The sequence below is a fragment of the Rattus norvegicus genome, chromosome 2 (assembly GCF_036323735.1).
Source record: "Rattus norvegicus strain BN/NHsdMcwi chromosome 2, GRCr8, whole genome shotgun sequence".
In the NCBI taxonomy this organism is placed as follows: domain Eukaryota; kingdom Metazoa; phylum Chordata; class Mammalia; order Rodentia; family Muridae; genus Rattus; species Rattus norvegicus.
The window spans coordinates 249634075-249661066 of NC_086020.1; the positions used below are offsets into that span (position 1 = coordinate 249634075).

Genomic DNA, 26992 nt, shown 5'->3' on the forward strand with positions numbered 1-26992 from the left:
CCCTACATAAATGGTAGAAGTTGGACCCATCTGCCCAGGAAATCAACCCCATTATCTTCATTCTACAATACAGAAAGCTAGACTGATCTCTCAGAAACCATCCAGAAGGTGAAAGGTCAGTTAGCACCCGGCCACTACTGCCCAGGGACTTGGTTAGCAGCTAGTGGTTGGGTAATTTTACATCTTATGGCTAAGGCTAAGCAGAGAAAGCCAAGAGGGCTGATTACCCACTCACCAGGAAAGCCTGCTTCCAGCGAGATCCACCCACTGCCCCAGCTAGTAGGTGTGTTGTGCACACCTGATCCACAGTAAGGCAGAAAGCTTTTGGCTAAGAAACAGTTTATAAAGAAAAAATGTGGGTTGTTTTGTTTTGTAGCAGAGTAAATGTAAAAAGAAAAAACTCTTGCTGAGGGAAAAATACTGAAAAGATTCTGGTTTCAACACACATTTTTTTTACCTTAGTAAATTAATTTCAGATAAAAACATGAAAAGCATAAAAAGTACCATGTATATAATTTGTATCTAATATGTAAATGTTAAACTTTAAGGATAAGAATTACTCAGTTACATTTATTAAAAAAAAATAGAGTTTGGGGTCTCTAGAGCAGCCACTGGAAATGAAAACGAACCCAGAAACAGCAAAGCAGTATCAGGGCTAGGTACATTTGGTAATTATATTTATTTAAGAAAAACAACAAGTATCAAGTACAACCTTTAATCACTAGAATTTCACAGTAGATATTCCAAATATTTGATTTTTTTGGCTTATGGTAATTAAATAAAAACCCCCCACTTTCAATAATTTTTCAAAAAAAAAAAACCCTACAGTTGATTTAAGACCGTTCATTGAATAATTTAACTTCATAAAACATCAATACTAAATTTTGTAAACATGATTAAAACATATCTTAGGCTACCGAAGAAAGAAAAAGGAAAAAAGAAGCAACATGATCCCCAAAATAATACAACTCTCTTCCTTGAACACAAATACAGCAAAACTATCAGAATGATACTAACAGAACAACCTGTTAGCAGAAGACAGTCCTTAAGGGAAGATCCCCGTAAGGTTACAGCTGTAAAATCACTAGGGTCTTAAAATGTTCACTGCGAAGTTCTGCAGATGCTCCTTAATGGTCTGTCCAGTTATTCAGAAGGTCTGGCCCCTTGGATGCTGCTGCTGATGGCAGCACTGGAATGCCGGTTTTGACTCGAACTTTAAGGGTGCTGTATCAACAGTGCACAGAAAAAGAAAGAATGTCAGTGACCTCCACATCCTACTCCGAGAGCCTGAGAACTCAGTCTGAGATTCACGCATGCACGCATGCCAGCAAAGTGACACCTTTTTTCCCCCTTTAATTTTGGTGATGAGGGTCAGAATGGAACTGGGATGGCTCTAGATTGGGGTTTGCAGTAGGTGGATGAAGAAGTTGGGAGTCAGATGCCCTATACTGTGTAAACCCAAGGTGCTGGAAGGTGCCGTAGATGATGCCAAAAGCAGTCCAGAAGTCTGAATAATTGATGTGCTCAGAGAGGCCGATATTATTCTAGGAGATGTTGGGTGGCTTGGGGTTCTTGCTTTATTAAAGGGGTAAAGACCTGCTGATAAGCTGAACCTAGACTGAGAGCCAGTAGGTTGGTCATCTTGTCACTTGGGAACCCTCACTACTAGGTACATTGAAACATTGAAAAGAAATGCTTAGCACCCTTACTATTTAGGGAAGTACAAATCAAAACTACTTCAAGATTTCATTTTACATGATATCATTGGCCAATATCAATAAAACAATGACAACTCATGATGACAAGGATATGGAATAAGGGAAACATTTATCTGTAGCTGGTGGGAGTACCAACTTACATAGCCAGTATAGAAATTGGCGTGGTGGTTCCTCAGAAATATAGGAATTGATCTACATTAAGTTAGTTATACCACTCTTAAGACATATGCCCAAAGGACACACCATCCTACCACAAAGACCCTTGCTTGACCATGTTCACTGCTGCTCTAGGCCTAATAGCCTGAACTTGGAAACAGCTCAGATGCACCTCAACAGAATGGATATAAAGGAAATGGTACATTTACACAATAGAGTATTCCTCAGAAAGTTTTAAAAAGTGAAATTATGGAATTTGAAGGTAAGTATGAAAGTAGAAAAAAATCATCCTGAGTGTGTTAACTCAGATCCAGCTATAGTATGTATTCACCTGTATGAGAATGTTCACTGTTAAGTCATTGGCAAGCAAGCTACAAACTATGTAACCACACAGGTTAAGTAGAGCATAAGGGACTAAGGGAGGAGATATAGAATAGATAGGAAGGAGAAACAGAGTAAGTAAGTATGGATGGATGGAGGATGGAGGCTTCAATAGAGGATCAAATAGGGAGAGAGAAGGAAGGGGGCAAGGAAGGGACTATAAAGAGGAACAGCTAAAATCAAGGGATATTCGAGGAGTTGTATAGAAACCTAATACAGTAGAAGCTTCCTGCAGTGCATACACATATGAAGGCAATCGAAATCACCAAATAACAGGGGAGACAGAGCCCCAACTGAGCATTTCTTGTCACTAAATGAAGTTTCAAGTACTGAAAGTGGCTTACACAATGGAGTTCTTGACCAAAAGGGTCCCATGAGAGCCCTCAGACAACCCAGGCTATTGCCAAGGCTGAGGGTCGCTTTCCAGAAACTGACAGTAAGGTCCTACTACTTAACTTACTGAACATGGAGAGGTTGAGCTGATGCCTTCCTAGAGCCTTCACCCCCCACAGATCAGATACTACTGGAAGGTTCTCTGCATGCTACCAAAGGAGGAAGGTACAAACTCTTCAATCTACAATGGTGACCTGCCTACAAGATGACCTGATGCAATAGAACTACAAAGTTTGTGGGAATAGCCACCCAATCTATGATTTGAGTTAAGGCCCAATCCATTAGATGGAACTCATGCCCAATGCTTGGGTAGCTAAGAACCTGAGATTAGAAAGGGGAAGGACCTAGGGGAAAACCAATCACTATTGATCTGATTGATAGGAGTAAAAAGACTCCTAGTGACTTTCTGCCGTACACGCAGGCCAGTGTCTTGGTTGGCCATCAGAAAAGTTTCCTTCTGCAGCAGATCTGTGAATCTGCAGACGACATGCAGAGTGAGAAACCTTGGAAGAGTTAGCCCTAGAAACGGACATCCTCCATCAAAGCTCTCCCCGCAGAGCTCAGGGAAGTCTGTGGAAGAGCGGGCAGAAGGAACATAAGAGCCAGAGAGGATGAAAACACCGAGGAATCAAGGTCTTCTACACACAACAGGTGCTGCCACACATATGAGCTCACAGACTGTAGCAACACACATGGGGCCAGCATGGGTCTGTAGCAATGAGGTCCTGGAGCTGAAAGACATGATACACACCCTTATCCCTAAATGCAGACGCTAGCTCCACTTGACAGCCACTTTCTCCACGAGAGTGTCACTGATGAAACAAACCACTTTTTTTTTAACCTTACAGGTCCTTTGCATATATACTATGCCTTCTAGTTTGAGGGGTTTATGGGATTCCTATGTCTGCAAGTGAGTGTGTTACTGTGTCTACATGCATTTCTAGTGCCTTTTCTTTGGTTCTTTTTGGTTCGTTTGTTTTGTCACATTCTGACTCGTTTCTTTTGATTTATTTTATTTTACTTTTATTCCTTAGATGCCTGCCTACTTTTTAACAAGTGACAGAAAGATCCAATGTGAGGAGAGATAGGATGAACTGGAAGGAAACTGTACCAGAATAAACTACATGAAAAAATCCATTTTAAATAAGAGAACAAAAGATTAGGCACATGCACACACACACACACACACGCACACACACGCACACACACACACACACACACACACGCATGCACACACACGCACACGCGCACACACACATACGCGCAACTCACCGCTGCCTTTAAAGCTTGACCCAGGTCTTCGAGAAGGTCCTTTTCATCCTCTAGGCCCACAGAAAGTCGGATCAGTGTGTCACTGATCCCGAGGGTAGCTCTGTCCTTCTCAGGCACGGAGGCATGGGTCATGATTGCTCTGGAAGAAAATGTGAGCAAATTCTGTCACTGGACTGGGGCAGTGGAGTCATATTTCTCGCTCAGTGTTGTCAGCTATCTTCAGTTCTTTCTGCCCCTATTTTGCCAAATTTATCTCTTCTCGTCATGAGTTTAAATGAAAACTGGGACGTCTTATGACATCACTTATGTCATTAAAAAATGAGCTGAAGACAGCAGTCTGGTACCCAGGCAGCAGGGGAGAGACCAGCAACCTGTAGATTTGACCACCTGATGGAACAAGTCTTTACTGAGACCAAATTGCTCCTAGGCTGCTCTTAACAAGAAACATCCTTCTGAGGCAGATTAATCAAAGACAATCCCAGGTCTCTACCAGCCAGCATCAGGCAATAGACATTTTAGTACAGAATCCAAGAAAGAAAGGCCTGAAGAATTTTCCAAACTAGAAGTTGATCATCCTCAACAGGTTTAAAACTCATGCTCCCATTGCATCATGGGAGGCCATTCCATCATGCACCTGGGGAGAAATGAGGTGTTCGCCTTATTTTAGAGGATTAAGGAGGCACTGAAGAAAAGCAGACAAACCAATCTATGAAGTCCAGGCAAGAAGGTTGTGGGAGGTTAAAGGAGGGTCTGAGTAGACTGAGAACCATGCAGAGGGGGCTCTGCTCAGTCATACATAAATCCAATGTGTGCACTGCTGTGAGGATGCTTCTTTCCTTGTGCCCTTCACGCACTTCAGTTGTCTAAGTAAACAGACAGTATCTTCTTTTGTTGCTCTAAGGAAGGTTTTTTTTAATTTAATTTTTATGTATATGTAGATGATTGGTGGGAGGGGCACAGGATGCGTGTGCAGGTCAGAGGACAATTTGGTGCAGTCAGTTCTCTCCTTCAACATTTATGTGAGTTCTGGGGTTGAACTCAAGACTCCAGGCTTACACAGCAAGTGTCTATCTCCTGAGCCATCTTGCTGGCCCTCTAAGAAGCTTCCAGGTTATTGGCTTTGGTTTTGGCACAAGCATGGGCTATCTGAGAAGATGGAGCTATAGTTGAGAAATGCCTACAAAAGACTGCCCCGGAGGCAAGCCTATGGGGAATTATCTTAAAGAATGGGCTAGGCCCACCCATGATCATTAATTAGGAGGCACCACCCCTGGGCAAGAGGCCATGAGGCGTAAGACAAAAAGCTGAGGAAGCCATGAGAATCAAGTCAATAAACAATACTCCTTCCCAGCCTTTCCATCAGCTCCTCACCTCCAGGTTTCTGTCCTGACTCTCTCAGTGATGGGGGTGTGAGCTGAGAGTTCTCTTCTTCCTAAGTTGCTTTTGGACATGTATTTACCACAGCAACAAGGCAGGAAGTTTTAAAATACTAACATCCTCCAGAAAACGCTCTGCCCTGGCAGATTCTTTCTTCCCTAAGGGAGCAGGTACAGGTCCAAACAGTCCTGGGCCTCAGAGAGTCATACTCTTAGGAATGAATAATATTCCAGGGCCAACAGATGTCTCAACAGGCAGAGACCGTGAACACGATGGCCTGAATTCCACCTCCAGAATCCACAAGGTTGTCCTTTGATCTGCACATGCATGCCTTGGCACACATGTCCCCTCCCACACACATATTGTGCTTGCACACCCAATAGTAACAAAAATTAAGAGAAACATCCCCTTGTGGGCTGTAGTGGCACAGGCCTTTAATCATAATTCCGGGGGACAGAGGCAGGCAGATATCTGTGAGTTCAAGGCCTGCCTGGTCTTCATAGTGAGTTCCAGGACTGGCAGAGTCATACAATGAGTCCCTGTCCCAGAACAAGCAAGCAAACAAACACCCGAAAAACAACCAACAAAGTCCTTGCATTCCCTTTCAACATGACCTGAGTTTTTGAAGCTCTAGCTGTCCTGAACTCACTACATAGACCAGGTTGGCCTGAAACTCACACCCTGTTTCTGCCTCCATAGTGTGTTGGGATTAAAGGTATGCAATACCAGGTCTACCATTGCTTTTTTTTTTTAATTAAAGAAATATACCATTGTTCTTTTATAATAAAATAAGACATAATAAGATAAAACAAAAATTAACACTTAATAGGACAAAACAAACAAACAGAAGGAAAAGAGTCCAAGAGATGACATAGGAAACAGAAACCTAATCATTTGCACAATCAGGAACCCCATAAAAACACTGGAAGATATTTATATGTATGTGTATATATATATTTTTTTAAATACACACACACACATACATACACCACACACAGAGGACCTGCTGTAGGGTAAAATGAGAGGGAATATATATATATAAATAAATAAAACTTTTTTTATGTGTGTGTATATGGTGTGTGTGTGTGTGTGTGTGTGTGTGTTATGGACAGTGTGTTTATGTATTATATGGGTGGTGCACATGTGTTGTTCACATATGGTATAGCATATATGTGTGTGATGTATTTGAATAAAACTTTTTTTTAAAGGAAAAGCTGAGACAAAACTTTATGAGACAAGGAGCCACTAGAGATGCCATTGAACTTTTCTATTGGCCATCGACTGCTGAGCATGCCAGCCATTACTTTTTAAATGTGTAGAAATTTCATGTAGCCTCTATCTTTAAAGTATTTCATAAACATCAGTTAAAGCACGCAAAGTTATTTTAATTAGGAAATACTAGAAAAGCATGCACTGTGAGAGTTCAGAGGGTCAAATCTTCATGGGCTGAGGTCATAAACCAAAGGTCATAAACTGGGAATGGGCGATTTATTATAGGTACAAGGACAGGAAATAAATGATTGACTACTTTATCTGTATAAGACTTCAAAATAATACGACAAAAGACAGATGACTTGTCTCTTGACAAAAACCTGGCTAACTTATGACATAAAAACTATTGCTCTAAACTTAAAATGAATCCATGGAGCTAAGAATGCTTAGTCAGATATGACAAAACGGAAAGTCACATAAACAGTTATGCTGTAACTCCTTAAACCTTATCAACCCATGGCATGGGCTATTGCTTTAAACTTACTATGCACTTATGAAATGTAGAAGTGTTTAGAAAACCATGTAATCAATTATCCTGTTGTAACGATTCTACCTGATAATTGCTTTTCTGGTTATGAGGTAATTTTGTTTATGTAGAGAACTTTTGTCTGAGAAGGTTAAAAAAAAAACCTGAAGGAAAAAAATGAAGGGAGGTAGAGCCTTTCTCTGCTTCATTTAGTTTGTATGTGTGTATGATTTTTTTTCTTTTTCCCTTTCTCTCTCTCCAGCCCCTAAAGAGTTAAAAAGGGTGCAGAGATTCTCCCACAGGGAAGTGCCAGCCCAAGTACTTAAGTTTCTTTTCCTAATCCCTTGCTGCTATTAGCAGAGGTCAATTGCCAGAAGCTATCAACTCTGGCTCCAGAAGAACCAAAGAGAGCCAGGAGCTAACAGCCTTTGGTCACTTCAGTTTACCTGGGTGTCGAAGACCGACTTTGATGTTCTGGAGCTCACTGATGCCACTTCATTGGCTAACCAGCAAGCTTTTGTCATCTTCCTCTCCCTTTCCCCATGGGATTACAGGCATGCCCTACCATGTCCAGCTTTTTACATGGACAAGCTTTTTACCTGGAGGCCAAGATCAAGTCCTTGTGCTTGTGTTGCAAGCACTTGACCTCCCGACCCACTGCCCCAGTCCCAACCCATGCTATATCTGATGCAAAGCCTCAGGAATGAATTTGCCGTGTGTTCCTGAACCTATCAGCCAAGCTCGCTGGGACTGTCTGTAATGTAAGCTTCTGGGTGTCTTTCTAGAATCCTCTGTCTAATGCCTAGGTTATGGGGGCTGTGGATTGTCAGGTGAGTTAGGGTATATGTATTCAGATAGCACAACGTCATCAAGGACAACATGCTAAGAGGATAAATGGGTTTACCTGTATAGTCAGACCCTCCTCTGACTATACCAGGCACAGGACATATTTTCTATTCTCCAGGGAACCTTGACAGCTTTTCTGGGATAAAGTCTCCAACATTCCTTCCAAGGCCCAATCCGGGGAACAGCAGCATAGGACATAGTTACTATTCTCTCTGGCAGGACAGGGAAAGAGGCAGCATTTGAGAAGAGCATTGCTCCCTCCTTTACCTTGTCCCCACAGACTTAGTTAGGACTTGGGAGATGGCACATGCCTATGGTCCCCACCCTCAGGAAGCTGAGGTGTATAAATGATCAAAGCTGAGTCTGACTGTGAATAAAACTCTGGGAGGAGTCTGTGTCTACAGAGAGTAATATGGACTGATTGGAATTCGGTACTGTGGAGATTGGAATTTTGTAGGATCAGAGATTATTTATTTTATCTTGGGTTACTGTTAGCCTTCTGGAATAGCAATTCCTTGCCCCACTCTGCATCTAAACTAACATCTTGTGACGGTAATAAATAGGGCCTCTTAGAAGCTTAGCAAAACACTAGCTTCCAACAATCCAAGACTACGAGTATCATCAATAGCATCTTGGGACTACAAAATGGCTCTCACCATCTCACTGTACCAACAAATGTTTTTTAAACTTGATTTATAACTTTCTTTGTTCCATAAAACTATAAAAACCCTGTGAAACTGCTTCCACATTGGAACATGGAATTTGTGTTAATCTGTGTTTCTGGGTTCGTGGTCTTAAAGATGAGAGCTGTGGTTTTATGTCAGTGAACATGAGAGGTACCCAATGCAGCAGCTTAGCATGAGACATACAGAAATCAGCAACTAAAAATAAAGACTAAATAAGTGAGATGCCATAATAACAGAGAAACAGGAGAATACTTACGGAAGCTCAGCCAGACTCTCATATCCTCCCAGGCTCTCAGCCAGAGCAAACAGCTAGCAAAGAAAACAGGAATTTAGATTGGCTGATAATGTAGTGCTAAAATCTAAAAATGATTGTTTTTGATGAAATTTCTCTGTTCCAGAAGGGAACTATGAATAAACCAAGAATTGGGCAAGATACTAAGAAAAAAAAACATATTAAAGTCTAAGACAATGCTTTTGCTAATTAGATGTACTGTCTTCAGACCTTTAAAACATGAAAAGTTGGGGTTGGGGATTTAGCTCAGTGTTAGAGCACTTCCATAGCAAGCAAGGCCGTGGGTTCAGGCCTTGAAAACATGAAAAGTTGCTAGCCTTGAAGCCAGGGCTGTCATTAGTGCACTCGAGAAACAGAGGCAGGAGGACTCTGTGAGTTCAACGCCAGCCTGAACGACATAGTGAGACTTATCTCTGTGAACTTTGCAAGGTGAGGGCTGTAGCTCCGTAGAGGAGTGCTTGCCTGGAATGTCCAAGATCCTGAGTTTCACCTCAGCATTACAAAATCAATGAATCAACAATAAACTGACCAAAGTCAGCTTCCTGCATCACCCTAGTTTAGGTGATACCTAAGAAATCTGCATGTATCAAATATGCTTAAGACAGATGTTGGCCATAGTACCTCTGGGAGGCAGAGACAGGAGAATAACTGTTAATTCAAGGCCAGCTGGGGCTACATAATGAGTGCTAGGGTTCCAGACTATAGAATGAGTGAGACGCTGCCTTTAAAAAAGCAACAGATATATACATATTATACTTAAATTAAAACCTGCTTTAACTGCCTGTGGAGAAGGTTTCTATGGTCCAAGATTCTCTTTGGTTTGCACATGGTCTTTTCTGAGGTCGACCGAGTGATATGAGAGGCAGGTACTACAGAGTGGTGGTTCTAGGAATATGTAACTACTGGGTGCCACCGAGTCACACTCCCCGGATTAGTGGTGCCTTAAAAGCATTCTTGCTCCCACAAGCCCTTTCTCAAAATATTTCTACCTCTGCCACATGGATACTGACAGATTTGGTCCCTTCAGCCACCAGAACTATACCCTGAGTGACCTGCCTAGTTTGGGTGTGGCTTGTCCTACCAAAGCTCAGGGGCTGAAGTGGAGGTCTTCAGTGTGAGGCTTGCTTTGAGGTCACTGAGGGGAGAACTAAACCAAAATACTGTCAGTTGCCATCAGAACAAGCCTGCCCCTAGGTGCCAATGGCCTCTCTGACTGGTGACTGCTCTCTCTCCCACACATGATGCGTTTGCCACCAGGCCTTAAGGAAGGGGCCACCTAACTCTGAACGTATGCTTTTGAACATCCAGAGAAGGAAATTTTTATTTATAAAGTACCTCGTCTCTGGCATTTTGTGATAGAAATGAAAAATAGGCTAATATATTATGGCAAGCACTAAGGACTAAGCCTGTGTTACAGCACCGTAAAACTTAACTCCAGATTCTTACCATTGCCAAACCTCGTCTCAGACTTATGGATCACATGATCCTATTGCCTCCATATTCCAAGCGGATAGAACTACCTAGCTTAATTTTACTAAATGTCTGAAGTTAATACTATCTTTAATCTTAGAGACAGATCTCAGCCAGGAGAGCTTTGCTCGGTCTTACAGGAGTAACCTGCAAACAAAAAAAAACCTGGGAGTGATTATGAGTCTTAGAGGAAGGAAATTCGATCTAGAGCTCACCTTTATATTTTTGAGGAAGACCTGAGCATGCTGCAGAGTACCCTTGATATAGAAACTGACCATCCCGGGGCAGCCCGTGCACTGACGTTTGGCGAGCTCATGCTGAGGGTGAGACGGTAGCCCTAAAACCACAAAGCATGAGAGAAGTCTCACTCTAGAGCCATGCTTACAACTTCAAGGGAGCAACTTCACTGACCCAAAGTCTGCTGCAAGTAAGCCTGTTGGTGGGACTGTGTGGGTCTTTTTCCCCTGTCTGGCACTGCAGACCACTCTCCTACCTCCTCCCATTCCCTGGCTACATCTCTTCTCTTGACTCTATCGGCCTGTGCTCCTCTCATTCAGGATCTCTGCAGGTCTAGGCTCCCTTGTTAACTGCACCCTTCTGCAATTCATTAATCAATGTATTTTAAGGACAAGACTGTCTTCGTGAGTGCAAATCTATTTATTTTATTAAATAGCATTCATATTCCTAGGGGAAATCCAGGCCCAACAGTTGTTGGATGCCTCTGGAAATACTCGACCATGAACACCAAACAAATTAGTGCTATCCATTGCCCTTCTCTCTCCCTGTATCCAAAATATACCCCAGCAAGCAGCGTTTACCAAATGAAAGGTAGAGATCCAAGCTCACATACATTTTGACTTTGGATTATGCAATTTCCTTAAAGGCAAAAATCTTAACTACCCTGTACTCACGATCCATCCTGTGACCACCACAGGATCTAAGAACAAGGCTGCAGAAGCCCATGGCAGCTTACCAACTAACATAAACTCAAGGGGAAACAATAGCCTGCTGGTCTACCTGAAAAGGGTGGTGAACTGAAAAGAGCCTAAGGAGAATTCTGGTAAGTCAAGCCTCAGTGGGACAAACTTACATCAGACTATAGTAAGAGCTAGTGTTGAACAAGTGACCAGCAGGGTCATCAGCCAATTAATCAGAATTATCCTGTGACGGAGTATACACAAGCCTCAGATGCAGAAGCATCTCACACGTGAAGCTGTCCTTAACACCTGACATTCATTGCCTTCAGTCCAACATCTTGTCTATCCAAGCCCCACCATGCTCATTCCAGAGCCAGGCAGAGTGACAATAACCAAGGAACAATGTAAAATTACACCAAAACAGAAACACACAAAGAATGACATATAATCTAAACAGAGATGCTTAGAATTCAGGTTGACCTACCAGGATAAATAACCTTTTCTACCCGGGGATTAGACTCCAGGAAACGGGCCACTGCCATCCCATTCCTGAAGTGTTTCTCCATCCGGATCTGCAGTGTCTTCAGGCCTCGGCAGCAGAGGTAACAATCGAAAGGAGAAGGAACTGCCCCGAGAGCTAGAAAGCAAACAAAGCTTGAATTAGCTTGGAGCTACCATGGGGTTTAAGGAATCCTCTGGTTCCTTTTTTTTTTTTTTTTTTTTTCAATAGAATGGCTCCAAAAAAATCTAGCCAAGAAGTTGAATGTTTGTATTTTAGGAAGGAGTTGCTTTGTTGAACTGGAAGCACAACAAATGCACCGAGAGAAATGTCCATTAACACCGAGAAATGGAAACGAAGGTGGGGCTTTCAGTTCTGATGGTCCTTTATGATTCAGCGATGGGACAGTCCACATAGTGTGGACCCTCACATCTCTGAAACGCATGACAGAGAAGACTTTGCAGTGTGGCCATGATTATTGCTACACGATCTACTGACTAACAATACACCTTAATTCCACTCTTAAAGATTTTATTTTTATTTGTGCATGTGGGTGCAGTGCCTACAGAGGCCAGGAGAAGGAGTCAAATCCCCAGAGCTGGTGCTTGCGAGCTTGATGTGGGGTACTGGGAACTGAACTGAGGTTCTTCGTCAAGAGCAGCTTCAGCTCTTAGCTAGAGTTATGTCATTCCTACTTATTTATCAAGCGGCCAGTGAACTCCCCTCCCCAACCCCTTTATCACTTTAGGAGTGATTTCTAGAAGAGTATTTTAATTTTTAATTATGTCTGTCTCTTATCTGCTAGAATGTGATGATTACCTGTGACTCAAGGTAAACTGAGCACACCACCAGGAAAGGTATTTAATGGACACAACAGTGTAAGTGTATGCTTAGGTCTTGAGTCCTACTCAAAACTAACCACCATTCCACATACTTACGTACCTGAACCAACATTTCAGTGTTTAAAATCATACATTGAGTCTTGAAAACTCACTTGGGCTTTAACCTTTTTTTTTCTTGAGCAAATAAAAATATTTACTCCTTAAATGAGGTAAAAAGCCATGAAATCTTGCTATGATCTGGCTCTATTTATTTCTTTGTTTATTATTTGAAACAGGGACTCTCGCTCTGTAGCCTTGACTAGCTTGAACCTCACTATGCTCCAGGCATAAAAAGCCTGCTATGCTATAACTGTATTCAATTGTTTATTTGTTTGTTTATAAGAAACACGGTCTCACTTTCTGAGACCTGACTGTGTTGGAAATCACAATGTACACCAGGGTAGCCTAGAATTCACAGACATCTTTCTGCCCATCAGGTATGAGCTGTAACATTTTTCCTTCTCTCTCCCTAAATGTGTTACAACATTTTGTAGAAGTACAAATATCAAGTGTAGTCTCTGGTAGCATAACAAGAATCCAGACTTAGAGAGCTGCAGAGATGGCCTAGTGCCCAAGAGTGCTTTCTGTTGGGCCTGCGTTGGGATCACTGCACCCAAGTAAGAAGTTGGACATGGCTATGTGCACCTGTAATACGAGTACTGTGCTGGGCGGAGACATGAGGATCACCAGAGCTTAACTGCAGGTTTAAGGAGGGACCCTGTCTCAAAGGACTAAGGTGGAGAGTCCTGCACACATACACCAAACACACAAGGAAACCCGGGCTTTTGACCACTTACAATTCTGCAGGAAACGAAGCCGTTCGTTGAGGTCATCGGAATTAACAGACACTAAGCCCATGACAACATCACTGTGGCCTGGAACAAAACAAGAACATCACCATCAACAACAACAACTCATGTTAATTTCTCATTTCATAATTTCTAAACTGTCAGGAGCTATCTAGGATAAGCTAAGGCTAACAGGTGGCCTTCCTGGAGGTGGCCCATCATCTTTGCATGGCTTACAATGGGTGAGCTCTGAGAGGTAAGATTCAAAGAGACTTCATTTCAGAATAGTTTCTCGTAGCTGATATATCTTTCCTGTCACTATTACATAGTTTAACAATTCCCAGGCATCAGTCCACACTATTGGACAGATTTTCTGCAGATCAACATGAAGTGAACTTTCATGAATTAATTCTGTTTAGATGAATTAATGATTTTATAGAATTCCTGATTTTATTCAAATAATTTTGGGAAGAAAGGTTTAAGAGATGGTTTTATTTGTTTTGCTAGAAAGTTGCAGTAAAGTTAGAATCAAGAATAAACTGTGCCCATTCCTCATAAATATTAAGTAAAGGCTTCCTAATAAAAATATAATGAGTTTTCATAATTATACTAAAAAGAGAAATAGGCTTGGGACAAATTTGTGCTCAAGGGAAAACACTCAGGTCCAAGGATGAAACCACAGGTGTGCACTATGATAAGGCAAGGGCATGGGAAAACTTTGAACTTAAGAGCTTACAGTATGAAACACTACATTGAACTTGCTATTGATACCTTTCCATAGCTACCCTTTTATGTGACATTTTATCTATGAAGTAATTCTTTCTTAGAGAACTTTTTGTCTAAAAGTATAAAAAGGCTACAGCAATAAAGAAAGGTGACACAGCACATGTTTCCCAGTGTGTGTTGTCTGTGTGAGGGACTCCTTTCCTTTTCTTCTCTCTGGTTCAAAAAGAGTTAACAAGCTTCAAGCCTCTCACCTGGCCAGCAAGAGGCTCCTGGCTGACTTACCAGAGAGAGGAGCACTAGCAATAAATCCTTTTCATAATTCCATAGTGCGTATTTAAGCATAAAGCGTTAAGTTTTCAGTGCTTATTGAAGCACAGAACAGTTTCCAACAGTTTAAAATTTCCAGCATTTAATAAAATACAGAGAGTTAAAGAAAAAAGAAGCCAGCAGTTTCCAGCCACAGAATAAGCAAGAGAATGTAAGGTTTCTGGAAGCCATCAGTTTCGAGCCTCCAATACAGTGAGAGAGAGTTACAAGGTGGAGATGATCACTCTTTTGGCCTTTGTCTAACCGAACAGCAAAAGGCCAGGGCAAGAACCCACCACCAAACCATGATTGTCTCTTGAAAAAAAATCCTAAGAAGGCAAAAAGCCTTCTCTTTGATCATTTAGGAGAGCTCTATCCAGTTTTATAGCAGTGACTATACCTAAAGCAGTAAAATAAGTCATATAAAGAGTCAAGCTGCCAGCAAAATGGAAGCATAACCGTTCACATAACCCTGTGAGCAACTATTGCAGTTCTGTCTATGAGAAATGGAATTCTGAGCATGTCTTCACCCTGGGAAGTAGACGTAGAAAGTTCAAGACACAGAATCTTCGACACAAATAACCTAAGTCCTACACAGTAGCAGAAGAAACGGGTCCAAGATGCCAAGCCCTCCCTACCATTGCCCATCTATGGGTGAAGAATGTTTAAGACGTAGGCTACGCTTATCTTACCGTTCATGTATTTTGTGGCAGAACACATACAAATATCAGCACCCAGAGCCAAAGGTCTCTGAAAGAGAACAACAGACATCTTTACTTCAAATGAGAAACCATCTGAGAAGCACCATTCCATCCACCTGCATCTGTCATATCTGATCCCAGGTAAATCTGTCTCTGCTCTTCTGGGTGAGAATCCACACAGCTTTGGTTTTTCTAAGATCTACAGTTCCTTCTACCAAAGAAGCTCCAAAAGGAAAAGACAAACAAACAAACAGAAGACTGGGCTCAGAGTCTGAAGGTGTAAGTTGCAAGGAAACAAAAGGCAAAACTGTTCTTTACAGTCATTGGCTGGCCCTGAGCATATTGCCTACAACAGAGAGAGAGGTGTATATTTTATGACTTGTTAAATACACGGAGCACTTTACGAAAGCATCAGGCAATTTTTGGGCCAAGGGAGTACAAACTACTTTGCTTAGATTTTTAGTCATTAAAACCTGACAAGGTACAAGTTGTTCATACTTGGTTTGTGGGGCTCTTGACTCCTAGTCACTTTCTCATTATACTAGTTTTGACAAGTATAAAGTCACAAAGAAATCTGTTCATGCAAGAGAGATGACTCAGGGTGGCCTGAATTCAATCCTTGGAACCTAACAGTTGACAGAGAGAGCTAAATCCACATAAGTTCTTCCAACTTCTACCACTATACTGTAACACACTAACACACGAACACACACGCGCGCGCGCACACACACACACACACACACACACACACGTGTCCAAATAAATAAGTTTTCAAAAGGAAATTTGTACAGATTATTCTCCTGCCCTAATGTTGCTGCCAACTAATCACCCTGTCTTTAAAACACACATATTTGCATGCACTTACATGCTATACACATATATTTTGGTTTTGTTTTCTTCAAAGTCTCTCTGGGTAGTTCTTACTTAAAACACTCATGGCTGTGTTTTGGAATGTCTGTGTCTCCCCAGTTCACATGTTGAAGATTAATGACCACACTATGGCATTGGGAATCAGGACTCTGGAGGGTGATAAGCTCCTGAGAACAGGCCTGTTGGGAAAAGGATTGGAGTCTCACGGAAACCCCAGAGAGATGCCTGGATTCGTCCCCCAGGGCAGACTTGACCCTCCACAGGGACTTGGTAGCCTCCCTAAACTTGATTCTTTACAGTTGTTGGCTGGCCCTGAGTTTACTGCCTGCAGGAGAAACCTGTGCATTTTATGACTCCTTAAACACATGGAGCAGTTTACGAAACCATCAATCATTTTTTGTGCCAGGTGAGTACAAACTACTTTGCTTAGATTTTTAATCATTAAAACCAGGCAAGGTACAAGCTGATTGTTCACACTTGGTTTGTAAGAAGCAAAGTCCCGCTCTGAAGCCATCCAGATTGCAGCACCAAACTACAACCAAGAATTCTTAGCCATGAGACAGGTGAAGCAGAAATTCCTATTTTAACATGGATTGATAACCAGCAGACTGCCATGCTAGTGCTGCAATGTGAACAGCATCAGAGATACAACCACCCAATAAGCCATGTATTTACAGACTTTATATAACCACCGGGACCAGACAGGGCTACCCCAATATTACAGGGACAAGAAAGATTAAAATACAAAGAGAAACCCCCAATCTCTCACCATCAAGGAACCTCGGGAGCCTAACTCTGATGGCTCCTGGTATCTCAACTCAGATGGCTGAGAAGGAAGGGTTCAAATAGGTAAGAAAGGGGAGGTAACTTCTCTTAACTGCTAAAAAGGACCCCATTCCTTCTCAAAGGCTTGGAGTCTCTGAGACTTCACCTACAATGTTTCTATCCATAGTATCTGCCATAGGGTTTTATTGTTGTGATAAAACACTATGACCAAAAAGCAAGTTGTGGAGAAAAAGGGTTCATTTGGCTCACATTTCCAGATCCTAAGTCAGAATAAGAACTCAAGCAGGGTTGGAACCTGGAGGCAGGAGCTGATGCAGAGGCCATGAACAGCACTGCTTACAGGCTTGCTTCCCCTGGCTCACTCAGCCTGGTTTCTTATAGAACCCAGGACCACCAGCCCAGAAATGGCACCACCGAGAATGAGCTGGGAAGACCCCCCATAAGTCATTAATTGAGAAAATCCCCTACAGCTGGATCTCACTGATGCATTCTTTCAAGTGAAGCTCCTTCTTCTCTGATGTCTGCCTTGTGTCAAGCTGACACATAAAGGTAGAATACAACCAACCTATACAGTGTCTATTCTTATACATTCTGGCCTGACAAATGTGTTTACTCCTATTCCTGGGGCTCAACTGACCCCAGAAAAACTTCCAATAAAATAGTAACACAGCTCTGAGATATTAACTAATGTAAAAAAAAATAAAGTCTAAATCTGATTATTTGTCTAATCAATAATAGTTATCTCTCAAAAGTTTGATAATGATTACATTATAAAGTAGACCTTCCCTTGTTAAACTACAGATTACCGTGTGGCTTATTAATCTCACAGCACAAACCCTTTATTTCATTTACCTGGAAATATGCAGACATGAAAGTGTTATCTACAACCAGAATGATGTCTTTGTGTTTGTGGACAATTTGTGCGCAGGCTTTGATGTCGGCCAACTTCAAGGTTGGGTTTGTGGGTGTTTCAATCCAAACAAGCTGCAGTAATTCAGCATACAACATTATGTTAGAAACATGACATATACATACATCTCACATACAACAATGTAGAAGGCAAGTACTTGCCACAATAGAAAGGCTTCGACAATGAAGGTAGAATGCTTAAGTCTGAGTCTGAGCTTCCCCTAGAAATTTCTCCAAGGCTATTGCTTCATAGACTCTCTTCTTTCTTCTTATGCTCATCTGCATAAAAGTGTTGGTGATATTTATCTTACAGGACAATTGTCAGACTCAAATGAGGTTATATGTCTCTAATAAGAAAAAGTGAATTGTATAATCATCCCACAGACTTGTGTCTGGAACTTCTGTTCTCAAAGACAAATAATATAGATTGTATAAAAATACACCCTTGCTCTGGGGAAGTAGCTCAGTAAAGACCTTGCCTGGCATGCATGAAGCTTGGGATCAATCCCTAGCACTGCACAAACTGGAAAGGATTGGCGGGCGTGTGGGTCGGGGTTAGGAGTTGCAATGCCTATATTCCCATCATTCAAGTAACAGAGGCAGAAGAACCACAAATTCAAGGTTACCATCAGCTATCAAGGACACCCTCAGAGTTAAATAATGGCAAAGGCACTGGATGAACTAAGCCCGAGGACATGCATTAGGCTGAAGAAAAGATGTGGTAGCCATGCAGAAAGCCAAGTTCACTGGCAGTGCACTGATCTACAGGTCAGCCATGGTGGGCACCCTCAACAGTTACTGAAAAGACCAAGTGAGAGCGCTGTTAAATAAGGGGCATCTGCTTTGAACTGTGTTATCTACAGCTTTCTCTTAGAAGAACTAATGACTTTTTATTACCTATATAGACAGAAGAGATATCTAGTTGAATGCACTCCCTGGTCTGGAAGTTCGCCATTAAAAAGTAGTTAAAACTTTTTGATTTACTTAAAATCCTATAAAAATGACTCCTGGGTAAGAACAATGTATTCTCATCGAGCTAATTTTAAAACAAATAAAGATGAAAACAAGTACCTAAATACAAAATTTGTTTCATGTGGACTCTAAAAATTGACAGCAGGGGCTGGAGTGATGGCTCAGTGGCTAAACGCACTTGTTAGAGTCCCAGCACCACGTGGTGGCTCCCAACCATCTGTAATTGTAGTTCTAAGGGATCCATCACCCCCACTGGCAGTAGGCACACAGTACACAAATGTACATGGTAACAAAACACCCATACACATACAATAACACACATATGTACGTAACTTCAAAAGCGGAACCTTTTGTTTTAGGGGAAAGTGTATTAATCCAAGTGAGTAAAGAGCCAGCAAATAAAATGGTATGGACAAAATGTATCATACTCGTGATCTGATTTCTTCCCTTGGGGACACTCGGACCAGCTTTGAATAATTTTTTTTCTCCCAAGCAAGATAAAAACACAATTTCCTTGAAAACAATTCTTACTTAGTAAAAGCTGCCCTGGTGCTAATCTGGAAGGAAACCTTTGTGTGAAGGACTTTTATCTTTTAGCATTCACTGCCACATGAGCTCGGGTATAAGTCCAATGCTTTAATCCTTAGCAGAGAGTTGGAAAGGCTCACTTATAAAAGACACTGGTCTTCCACTCCCGCAGAATTTAAATGAGGTTCCCAAATACCACATCTGCTATTCAAGCACAAATACCTTCCCTGGCTCAAAGCTTCCCAGGACTGAAATCAAAGCCTCTGGCCTAAGGAGCTCTGTGGTCTTTGAATCAGGCTCACTTGGCATATCTGAGAACTATGTACTCCTGAGTTTAAATTTTCTACCAAGAAAAAAAAAATAGATTGAGTGGAGCTGAGAGATTAAACCCACACTAGCTTCTAACAATGCACATGGTTTTGGTTTTTTTTTTTTTTTTTTAACTTACTGTTAGAACATTGACTTACCCTTTCAAGACAGAGGTCACTTTTAAAAGGCCATGCAGTGCCTCTGCATGCCTTTCTTCTGGGACAGAGAGTTAAGAAGCAGGCTGTACTAGGACTAACAGCAGTCCCTGATTTACATACCTGGCTCACTCATGCTTTTTGTCATGTACACAGTATTAAACTAAATCATATGATGTGAAACTTATAAAAGTCTGATATCCCCTTTGTTCTTGAGGTTGCTGTGGAACTTTTCTTCAAAGAGGCTCGGCTGACAACTTCCACCCCACTCGTGGCAGCTGTCTATCTATCTCTGTGTGTGTCTCTCCCTCTCCCAATCTCATTCTTTTCTTTAAAGAGTTTATTTTTAGTTATGGGAACATATGTATGTCTGTGTGTGTTTATGTGTGCAGGTGCAGTGTCTACAGAAGCCAGAGGCATCGGATGTCTTGAAGCTGAAGTTATAGGCAGTTATGAGCCATCCGATGTAGAATGTTCGAACCAAATTTGGGTCCTCTACAAGAGCAGTGCATTCTCTTAACCACTAAGCCATTTGTCCACCTGCTCATTCTCACTCTTAAAGCTCCTCTCTGAGTTTTACATTTATTTATTATGTTTTTATGTATATTCAGTGTTTTGCCTGTGTATATATCTATCTGTGTGCCACACACATGTCTGGTACTTTCAAAGGCCAGAGGAAATGTTGGCTCCTCTGGGACTCAAGTTAAAGATGGTTATGAGCCACCAAACCCTGGTCTTCTGCAAGAGCAGCAAATGTTCTTGACAACTGAACTACCTTTCCAGCCCCTCCACTCCAGGTTTTAAAGAGAAATCTCCCCTTCCCTTTAAAGCCTTGTTATGTGGTTTTAAAATATATTCTGTCTAATGATCTTTTCCTCCCCCCTACCTCAAGGCCCAGTTGAAATTCCACCACAGAATCTGTGTGTGCACTCCAGGTAACTATGCTGTCAAGCCACGGAGACTGTAGCCCATGTCAAACTCAGTGTTTCCAACAGACTAGATAAAACGTAATAATTACAACCTGTCATGAAAAGAAAGTTATGGGCCTACCATAACACAGGAAGAACAGACAGAATCAGAACCCAAGCTAGTTACCTTGGTCTGTGGTGTGATCGCTGCCTCCAGCAATTTGGTTTTGGAACAATCCACAAAAGAAATCTTCAGTCCAAACTCGGATGCCACCCTCCTGAAGTACCTGTTGGTGCCTGAGGCGGAGAACACCATGTCAAGAAGTATCTGCTCTTGGCCGACCTACACAAATCCAGAATGAGAACTCTCCCCCACCCCACCCCACCCCACCCCACCCCACCCCACTTATTAAATACAAGTGACAAGAAGCAGAACTACTTCTCAAACTCCCCTTTCTCTAATCTCCCAACACAGCTTCTTCTGTAGAAATCTCTACATGTACATGTATGTATGTATGTATGTATGTATGTATGTATGTATGTATGTATAAGGCAGGGTCTTGGTGCCAACGATCCCAGCTAATGTATCTAAAACACAGCACTCAAGGCTCAGGAATCATGACAGAAGCGGGAGCAGAAAGATAGAAGTTTGCTGTGAGATTGAATTGCCTAGAAATGTCAAGAGAGGCTAACCCATCAAATCTCACCCACGTGGCTACCTGAGACCTGAACAACAATGAAATCAACAGACATGCTAACATGGGAAGGGCATAAAGCCATGAGGCCTCAACCTAGGCAGAGAACTACAAATAACTAAAGAAGGGAGAAGTAGTCTTCCCCAGACCGGAATCCACCAGTTGGTTATCCAATACCCTGAGATTGTAAACATAGGTAACATTATATAGAGTGAGGAAGTTGTATTAATGTATTTAGGAACACACACACACACACACACACACACACACACACACACACACACACACACAGAGGTACCAATAATCAAAGAAAAAGAGGTCATGAATTTGAGAGGGTGCTCGTTGAGGGGTGTGTATGTGCATGGGAAAAGTTGAAGGGAGGAAAAGGAAAACGACATAATTATATTATCATTTCAAAAGTATGTATTAAAAAACCAAGTCTCCCTATAGCTCAATTGACCTCAGACTCACTATACAGCCCAAGCTGGCCAAGTCATGGCAATTCTCCTGCCTCTGCCTCCTGAGTACTGGGATCACAGGCACAAGCAATTGCTAGCAGTTTCTTCACAGTATGCGAGTCTAAAGCAAATGAATCATTACTGGTGAGATGCACAGGTCAAAGTCCCTGGCCATCAAGCATGGCAACCTGAGCTTGACATCAGGACTCGCAGGGTAGAAGGAGAAGACTGCCTCTCAGAAATTGTCCTCCTATGACACTCATTGATACCACATGGCTTGACAGTATAACTCATACCAAATACGTGTGTTACATGCTCAGAACCAAAGCTATGTTATATCTGAAAGCTAATCAAGTCCCGCATCCTTGTTCTAGCATCTTGCACACAATTCTTACCAGACAGTCTCTTCTAAGCACTTGTGAAACACAGAGTCTGAGCCCCATGGAGATGCCTGACACACCTTTGAAAGTGACATAGTCCCTGAAAGTGACAATGGTGCCCGTGTAATTCAAGACCTACTGCTATCTTCAAAGCACTACCTGGCACACCTGGAAACGAGAGGTCACCTACCTCCATACACTTCATCCATGCAAATGACTTCATCTCCTGCTTTTAAAAGATGGGTAATCGTTGTGGTGGCGGCAAGCCCCGAGGCGAAGGTCAAACCTACCATGAACAGCAAATTCAATTACTACGCTATGACCAAAATCATCGCAACAACATAGTGCCACCTGTACTGTGGTTCCCCTGGCCGACTGAGCTGCTGGTGCCTCTACTCCTGTGAGGTTCTCCAGCTAATGTCACGACAGCCCTTTCGGTTTGAAAAATTAAACCTTTAAAATACTATGTGAATATAAACACACACACACAGAGAAAAGATGATATTGAGACCTTTTCTCCTCACTATTCTGATCATTAGCATCATTTATAGTGAAAATACAAAGATGACTTACCCGGAACTCACTCCCCAGAAAAGGTCCAGGGAGCGAGTTCCTTCTCTCTGAGAGCATATTATTAAAGATTTTGGGCTCAGCAAATGAGGGTAGAGATAGTCTGAGATGAAGAGTGCAGTGAGAGCTACCTTTCCTCTTGGTCATTACTCGCTCTAACTAGTGAGAACACGCCTGCACATTGCCAGCTGAAGAACACGGCCAAAGGATTCACTGTCTTCGGAAACTGCGAATCTGGGGTATGAGGATCTCTTGTTTTCTCTCTTCTATGCCTGTGTGGTCCCTAGACTCCTAAAGAGAATCTGGAATTCACTCCAGATGTGAGTCTCTTACAGTGCTTTGCCCCATCCAGTGCAGCCACTGCTTTTTCCAAGCAATTCCTCGTCGGATTTCCAGAGCGGCTGTATACAAAACCCTGAAAACAAGAAAGGGAGAGGAGAAAGAGGAGGACCAGGACTTATCATTCATCATCTTAAGAACTTTATTTTTTTTTTTATCAGAGCCTGCGAAGACATGGCCACAGCTACAGGCCATCCCACCAAGATTGCTTTCTATCTGTGGCATTGTTGTGGCTATGGCAGTATAGTTCAAGGCGTAACCAAAAGTGGGGCTGGGGAGATGGTGTAATGGGTGTTTGGTACTTTTTCAGAGGACCTACTTCAACTCCGAGCACACACATGTCAGTTTGCTGTGTCTAGAACTCTAGTTCCAGCAGTCTGAGGCCTTCTTCTGGCTTCTGCAGGCACAGCATGCCTGTGGTGCACAGACAGATAGACATGCTGGCCAACATAAAAACGAGTAAACTGGATGAGAATGATGTATCTGCCATGGGTTAGAAGGATGTCCCTGCCACTTATGAGCTTGGTACTAGTAGGGAAACATTCCAACAGTCAATCTGGGGTTGGGGGGAAAAATACATGTTTACATGCAAAGTTATGAAGATGAAATTGGGTGAAGCATAAACTACTAGGTAGGTGGCAGTCCGTAAGGTTACAATGACCTTGCAGTTAAGTTCACCTCACCCTCTCCTTATAGGATGGATGCTTCAGGAAAAGGGAAGCACATGAGTCTAACCTGTGTTTCTCTTTCCAAAGCATAAGTGATACCCATTCATTTAGCACATGAGAGGATTGAAAGAGCCATTCAAGGGCTGGAGAGATGGCTCAGCCGTTAAGAAAGAGGTCCTGAGGTACCGAGGTCCTGAGTTCAATTCCCAGCAACCACATGGTGGCTCACAACCATCTGTAATGGGATCTGATGCCCTCTTCTGGTGTGTCTGAAGACAGCAACAGTGTACTCATATAAAAAATAAAATCTTTAAAAAAAAGCCATTTAAGTGCTCAGGGCTCAGATATTAACCCTATTTAAAAAAAATGACTCAAAACAAAAGGAGGAAGCAGTTCTCAGTGAAGCTCCTCCTGTGTCAAGCTCCCTTTGCACTTAAGTTCATCCTTTTATACTTATGGTTCATGTAATCATTTTATTTAGCCTTGTGACCTACTTGGAGAAAAGCGCAGCCAAATGTTGTAAAACCTGGAGAATGTTTTCCTAGCAGAGGCAATGCTAGGATCTAAGCTCCCTTGGTCATACACATCTGCAATCCCAGTAGAAGCAAAGTTGGATCTGTGAGTTCAAGACCATCTCTGGCTACTTAGAGAGAGACTGTCTTGAAAAAAAAACAAAACAAAACATCCTACAATTTTCTCCCCTAGGCTTATACAGCACACCACTATTTACACCCTTGTTTCAGGACTCTTCCAGCATTTGTAATAATAATTTTAAGCGTTTTCCCCTGTGTTGAATAAACAAAGTTTACAGGACTCCAGCTGTCTTCAGTACTCACCATTCTCCCTGGACGCTACACTCACCAAACCTCCCTATGAAGGCTTGGCTTCTAAAACAGCACTGTACTCACATAAATATTCATAAGCATGCAGACGTTTAACCCCCAGGGTGGGAGAGCTTCCTTCATGGGCAAATCACCTTGTGCACTCCACGGCTTTTCAAATGGAACTAAAGATTTCTGATACTTCTCATTGCTACAGCGCAATTACCTTTTGGAGATTCTGAGCACATACTGGATTTAACCACTCCAGCTTGCTCTCTGAACCAATTAAACATTAATATCATACCCGAATGCTCAATTTCTACACACTGTTCCATACAGGCGGCAAGCTTACCTCATCAATATTAACAAGAAGGATCCTAGCCTGAACTGAGTTCTCATGAAGCCCTTCTGTGTACCACAAAGTTTACAACAGTAACAGCTTGTGTGGTGTGTTCTATCATTATCCCAGTTTACACAGAGTCATCTCAAGTCTTGGATGGGTTAAATAGCTTCCTCCTCCAGGTTACCCAGCCAGAAGAGCTGATGTAAGAATTAGAACCCATGTGCTCTTAATCACAAAGCCACACTACTTAGATCAATGGTTGCCAACCTTCCTTATGCTGTGACCCTTTAATACAGTTCCTTAGGGTGTGGTGACCCCCAACTACTAAATTATTTTTGTTGCTATAATTTTGCTACTGTTAGGGATCGTAATGTAAATATCCGACATGTGACCCCTGTGAAAGGGTTGTTCAACCCCCAAAGGGAGAACCCAGAGGTTGAGAACTGCTGGCTTAGATGATGAAATAGCTTGAACTATTACTTAGCTCAGTTATAGTGCAGCACCATGCGGCCAGTTGCAGAAGGAAGGGGCTCAAGATAAATTAAAGCCTGGCTTCATGGCTCATGAGCCTTGGTACTCCTAGTGCTGGTAACACCACATCTCGGATATCTGTCTGAACACTGAGACCTTAGTTCAGGCTAGGATCCTTCTTGTTAATATTGATGAGATTCTACATGTAACACACATAGGTTCTAAAGTACGCATTTGGTACGTAAATGCTCAATAGCTATGTCACTGTTTAGTGTGTGTGTGTGTGTGTGTGTGTGTGTGTGTGTGTGTGTGAAAGAGAGAGAGAGAGAGAGAGAGAGAGAGAGAGAGAGAGAGAGAGAGAAGGAAAGGGACAGAGGGACAGAGAGGGGAGAGAGAGAGGAGCTGGGAGAGAGAGGGGGAGGGAGAGAGAAAGAGAGAGAGGAAGAGAGAGAGAGAGGAAGGAGGGGGGAGGGAGAGGGGGGAGGTAGGGAGAGAGAGAGAGAGTGAGAGAGAAGGAAAGGGACAGAGGGACAGAGAGGGGAGAGAGAGAGAGGAGCCGGGAGAGAGAGGGGGAGGGAGAGAGAAAGAGAGAGAGGGAGAGAGAGAGAGGAAGGAGGTGGGAGGGAGAGGGGGGAGGGAGAGAGAGAGAGAGAGAGAGAGAGAGAGAGAAGGAAAGGGACAGAGGGACAGAGAGGGGAGAGAGAGAGGAGCCAGGAGAGAGAGGGGGAGGGAGAGAGAAAGAGAGAGAGAGAGAGAGACAGACAGACAGACAGACAGACAGACACTGTGGGCGCATCAAAGGACAACTCCAGGCTACAGGAGATGGTTCTCTCCTCCTTCCATCCTATGGATTATGGGTTATGGATTATGGGATTGAATTATTGTAGTCACGTCTGGTAACAAGCACCTTTATATACCTGCTGTGATTAAAAAAAAACAAAACAAAACAAAAAAAAACAACAACAAAAAAAAAAAAAACACCTTGACCAAAAGCAACCTGGAGAGGCAAGGGTTTATTTTAATTCCATCTAACAGTTCATCATGGAAAGCAGTTAGGACAGGAACCTGGAGGCAAGAACTAATGCAGAGGCCATGGCTGGCTCACCCAACTTCTTATAGCACCCAGGACCTCCAGCCTGTGGGTGTCCCCACCCACAATGGAGTTGTCCTCCCCATCAACTCATAGTTAAGAAAATGCCTGCTTACAGCCTGATCTTCTGGAGGCATTTTCTCAATTGAGGCCCCCTCCTCTCTCGCTTGAGTCAAGTTGATATAAAACTAGTTAGCACAACTGTTGAGTCACCTCACCAGCCCCAAACCCTTCGTTTTTCAAAGCAGGACTGGCTGCAGGTAGCTTCACTGCTACAGAATTCAACAACTTGCAATTCTGATCTTTAACTGAAAATCTCAGAGACCACAAGTCTCTCGAGCGCTCCCACAGTCAGCCCAGCCCTGCCCGGCTGCTCACCGAGGACTGGCCTGGAGAGTCCTGTTTGAACGTGGTGGCCAGCGAAATGGGCAGCACCACAGCACGCGAACTCCATTGCTCCGGCTCTTGTCCCACGTGGATGGCCTGAGTGGCAAAGTGCTGGAAGCTGGGCAGGAAGCCGCTGGAGGAGGCGTCCTTCTGCATGCTGGGGCCGGGGAGTGTGTGGCTTTGGCT

The 26992-nt window shown here is 42.7% G+C and overlaps 1 protein-coding gene across 1 annotated transcript; it reads right to left on the reverse strand.

The window, feature by feature from the left end:
• Nucleotides 1-656: 656 nt before the first annotated feature.
• Nucleotides 657-26992, reverse strand: Cth (cystathionine gamma-lyase). Its single transcript, NM_017074.2, has 12 exons — nucleotides 26798-26992; nucleotides 23021-23102; nucleotides 22308-22403; nucleotides 20772-20881; nucleotides 17656-17787; nucleotides 15139-15196; nucleotides 13424-13501; nucleotides 11731-11883; nucleotides 10545-10666; nucleotides 8824-8876; nucleotides 3921-4059; nucleotides 657-1224 (listed from the first exon to the last, which is right to left on the reverse strand). Exons 1-12 carry the CDS (start codon nucleotides 26960-26962, stop codon nucleotides 1216-1218), a joined length of 1197 nt encoding a protein of 398 aa, NP_058770.2. The 5' UTR covers nucleotides 26963-26992; the 3' UTR covers nucleotides 657-1215.

Excerpts from the sequence above, each read along its gene's own strand:
- Cth (NM_017074.2), bottom strand. The coding sequence starts at position 26,962 with ATGCAGAAGGACGCCTCCTCCAGCGGCTTCCTGCCCAGCTTCCAGCAC. Across the intron at positions 17,788-20,771 it reads CGATCACACCACAGACCAAG|CTTGTTTGGATTGAAACACC; the intron begins GTAACTAGCTTG and ends GAATTACTGCAG. Across the intron at positions 4,060-8,823 it reads GAGAGTCTGGCTGAGCTTCC|AGCAATCATGACCCATGCCT; the intron begins GTAAGTATTCTC and ends ATTTTCTTCCAG.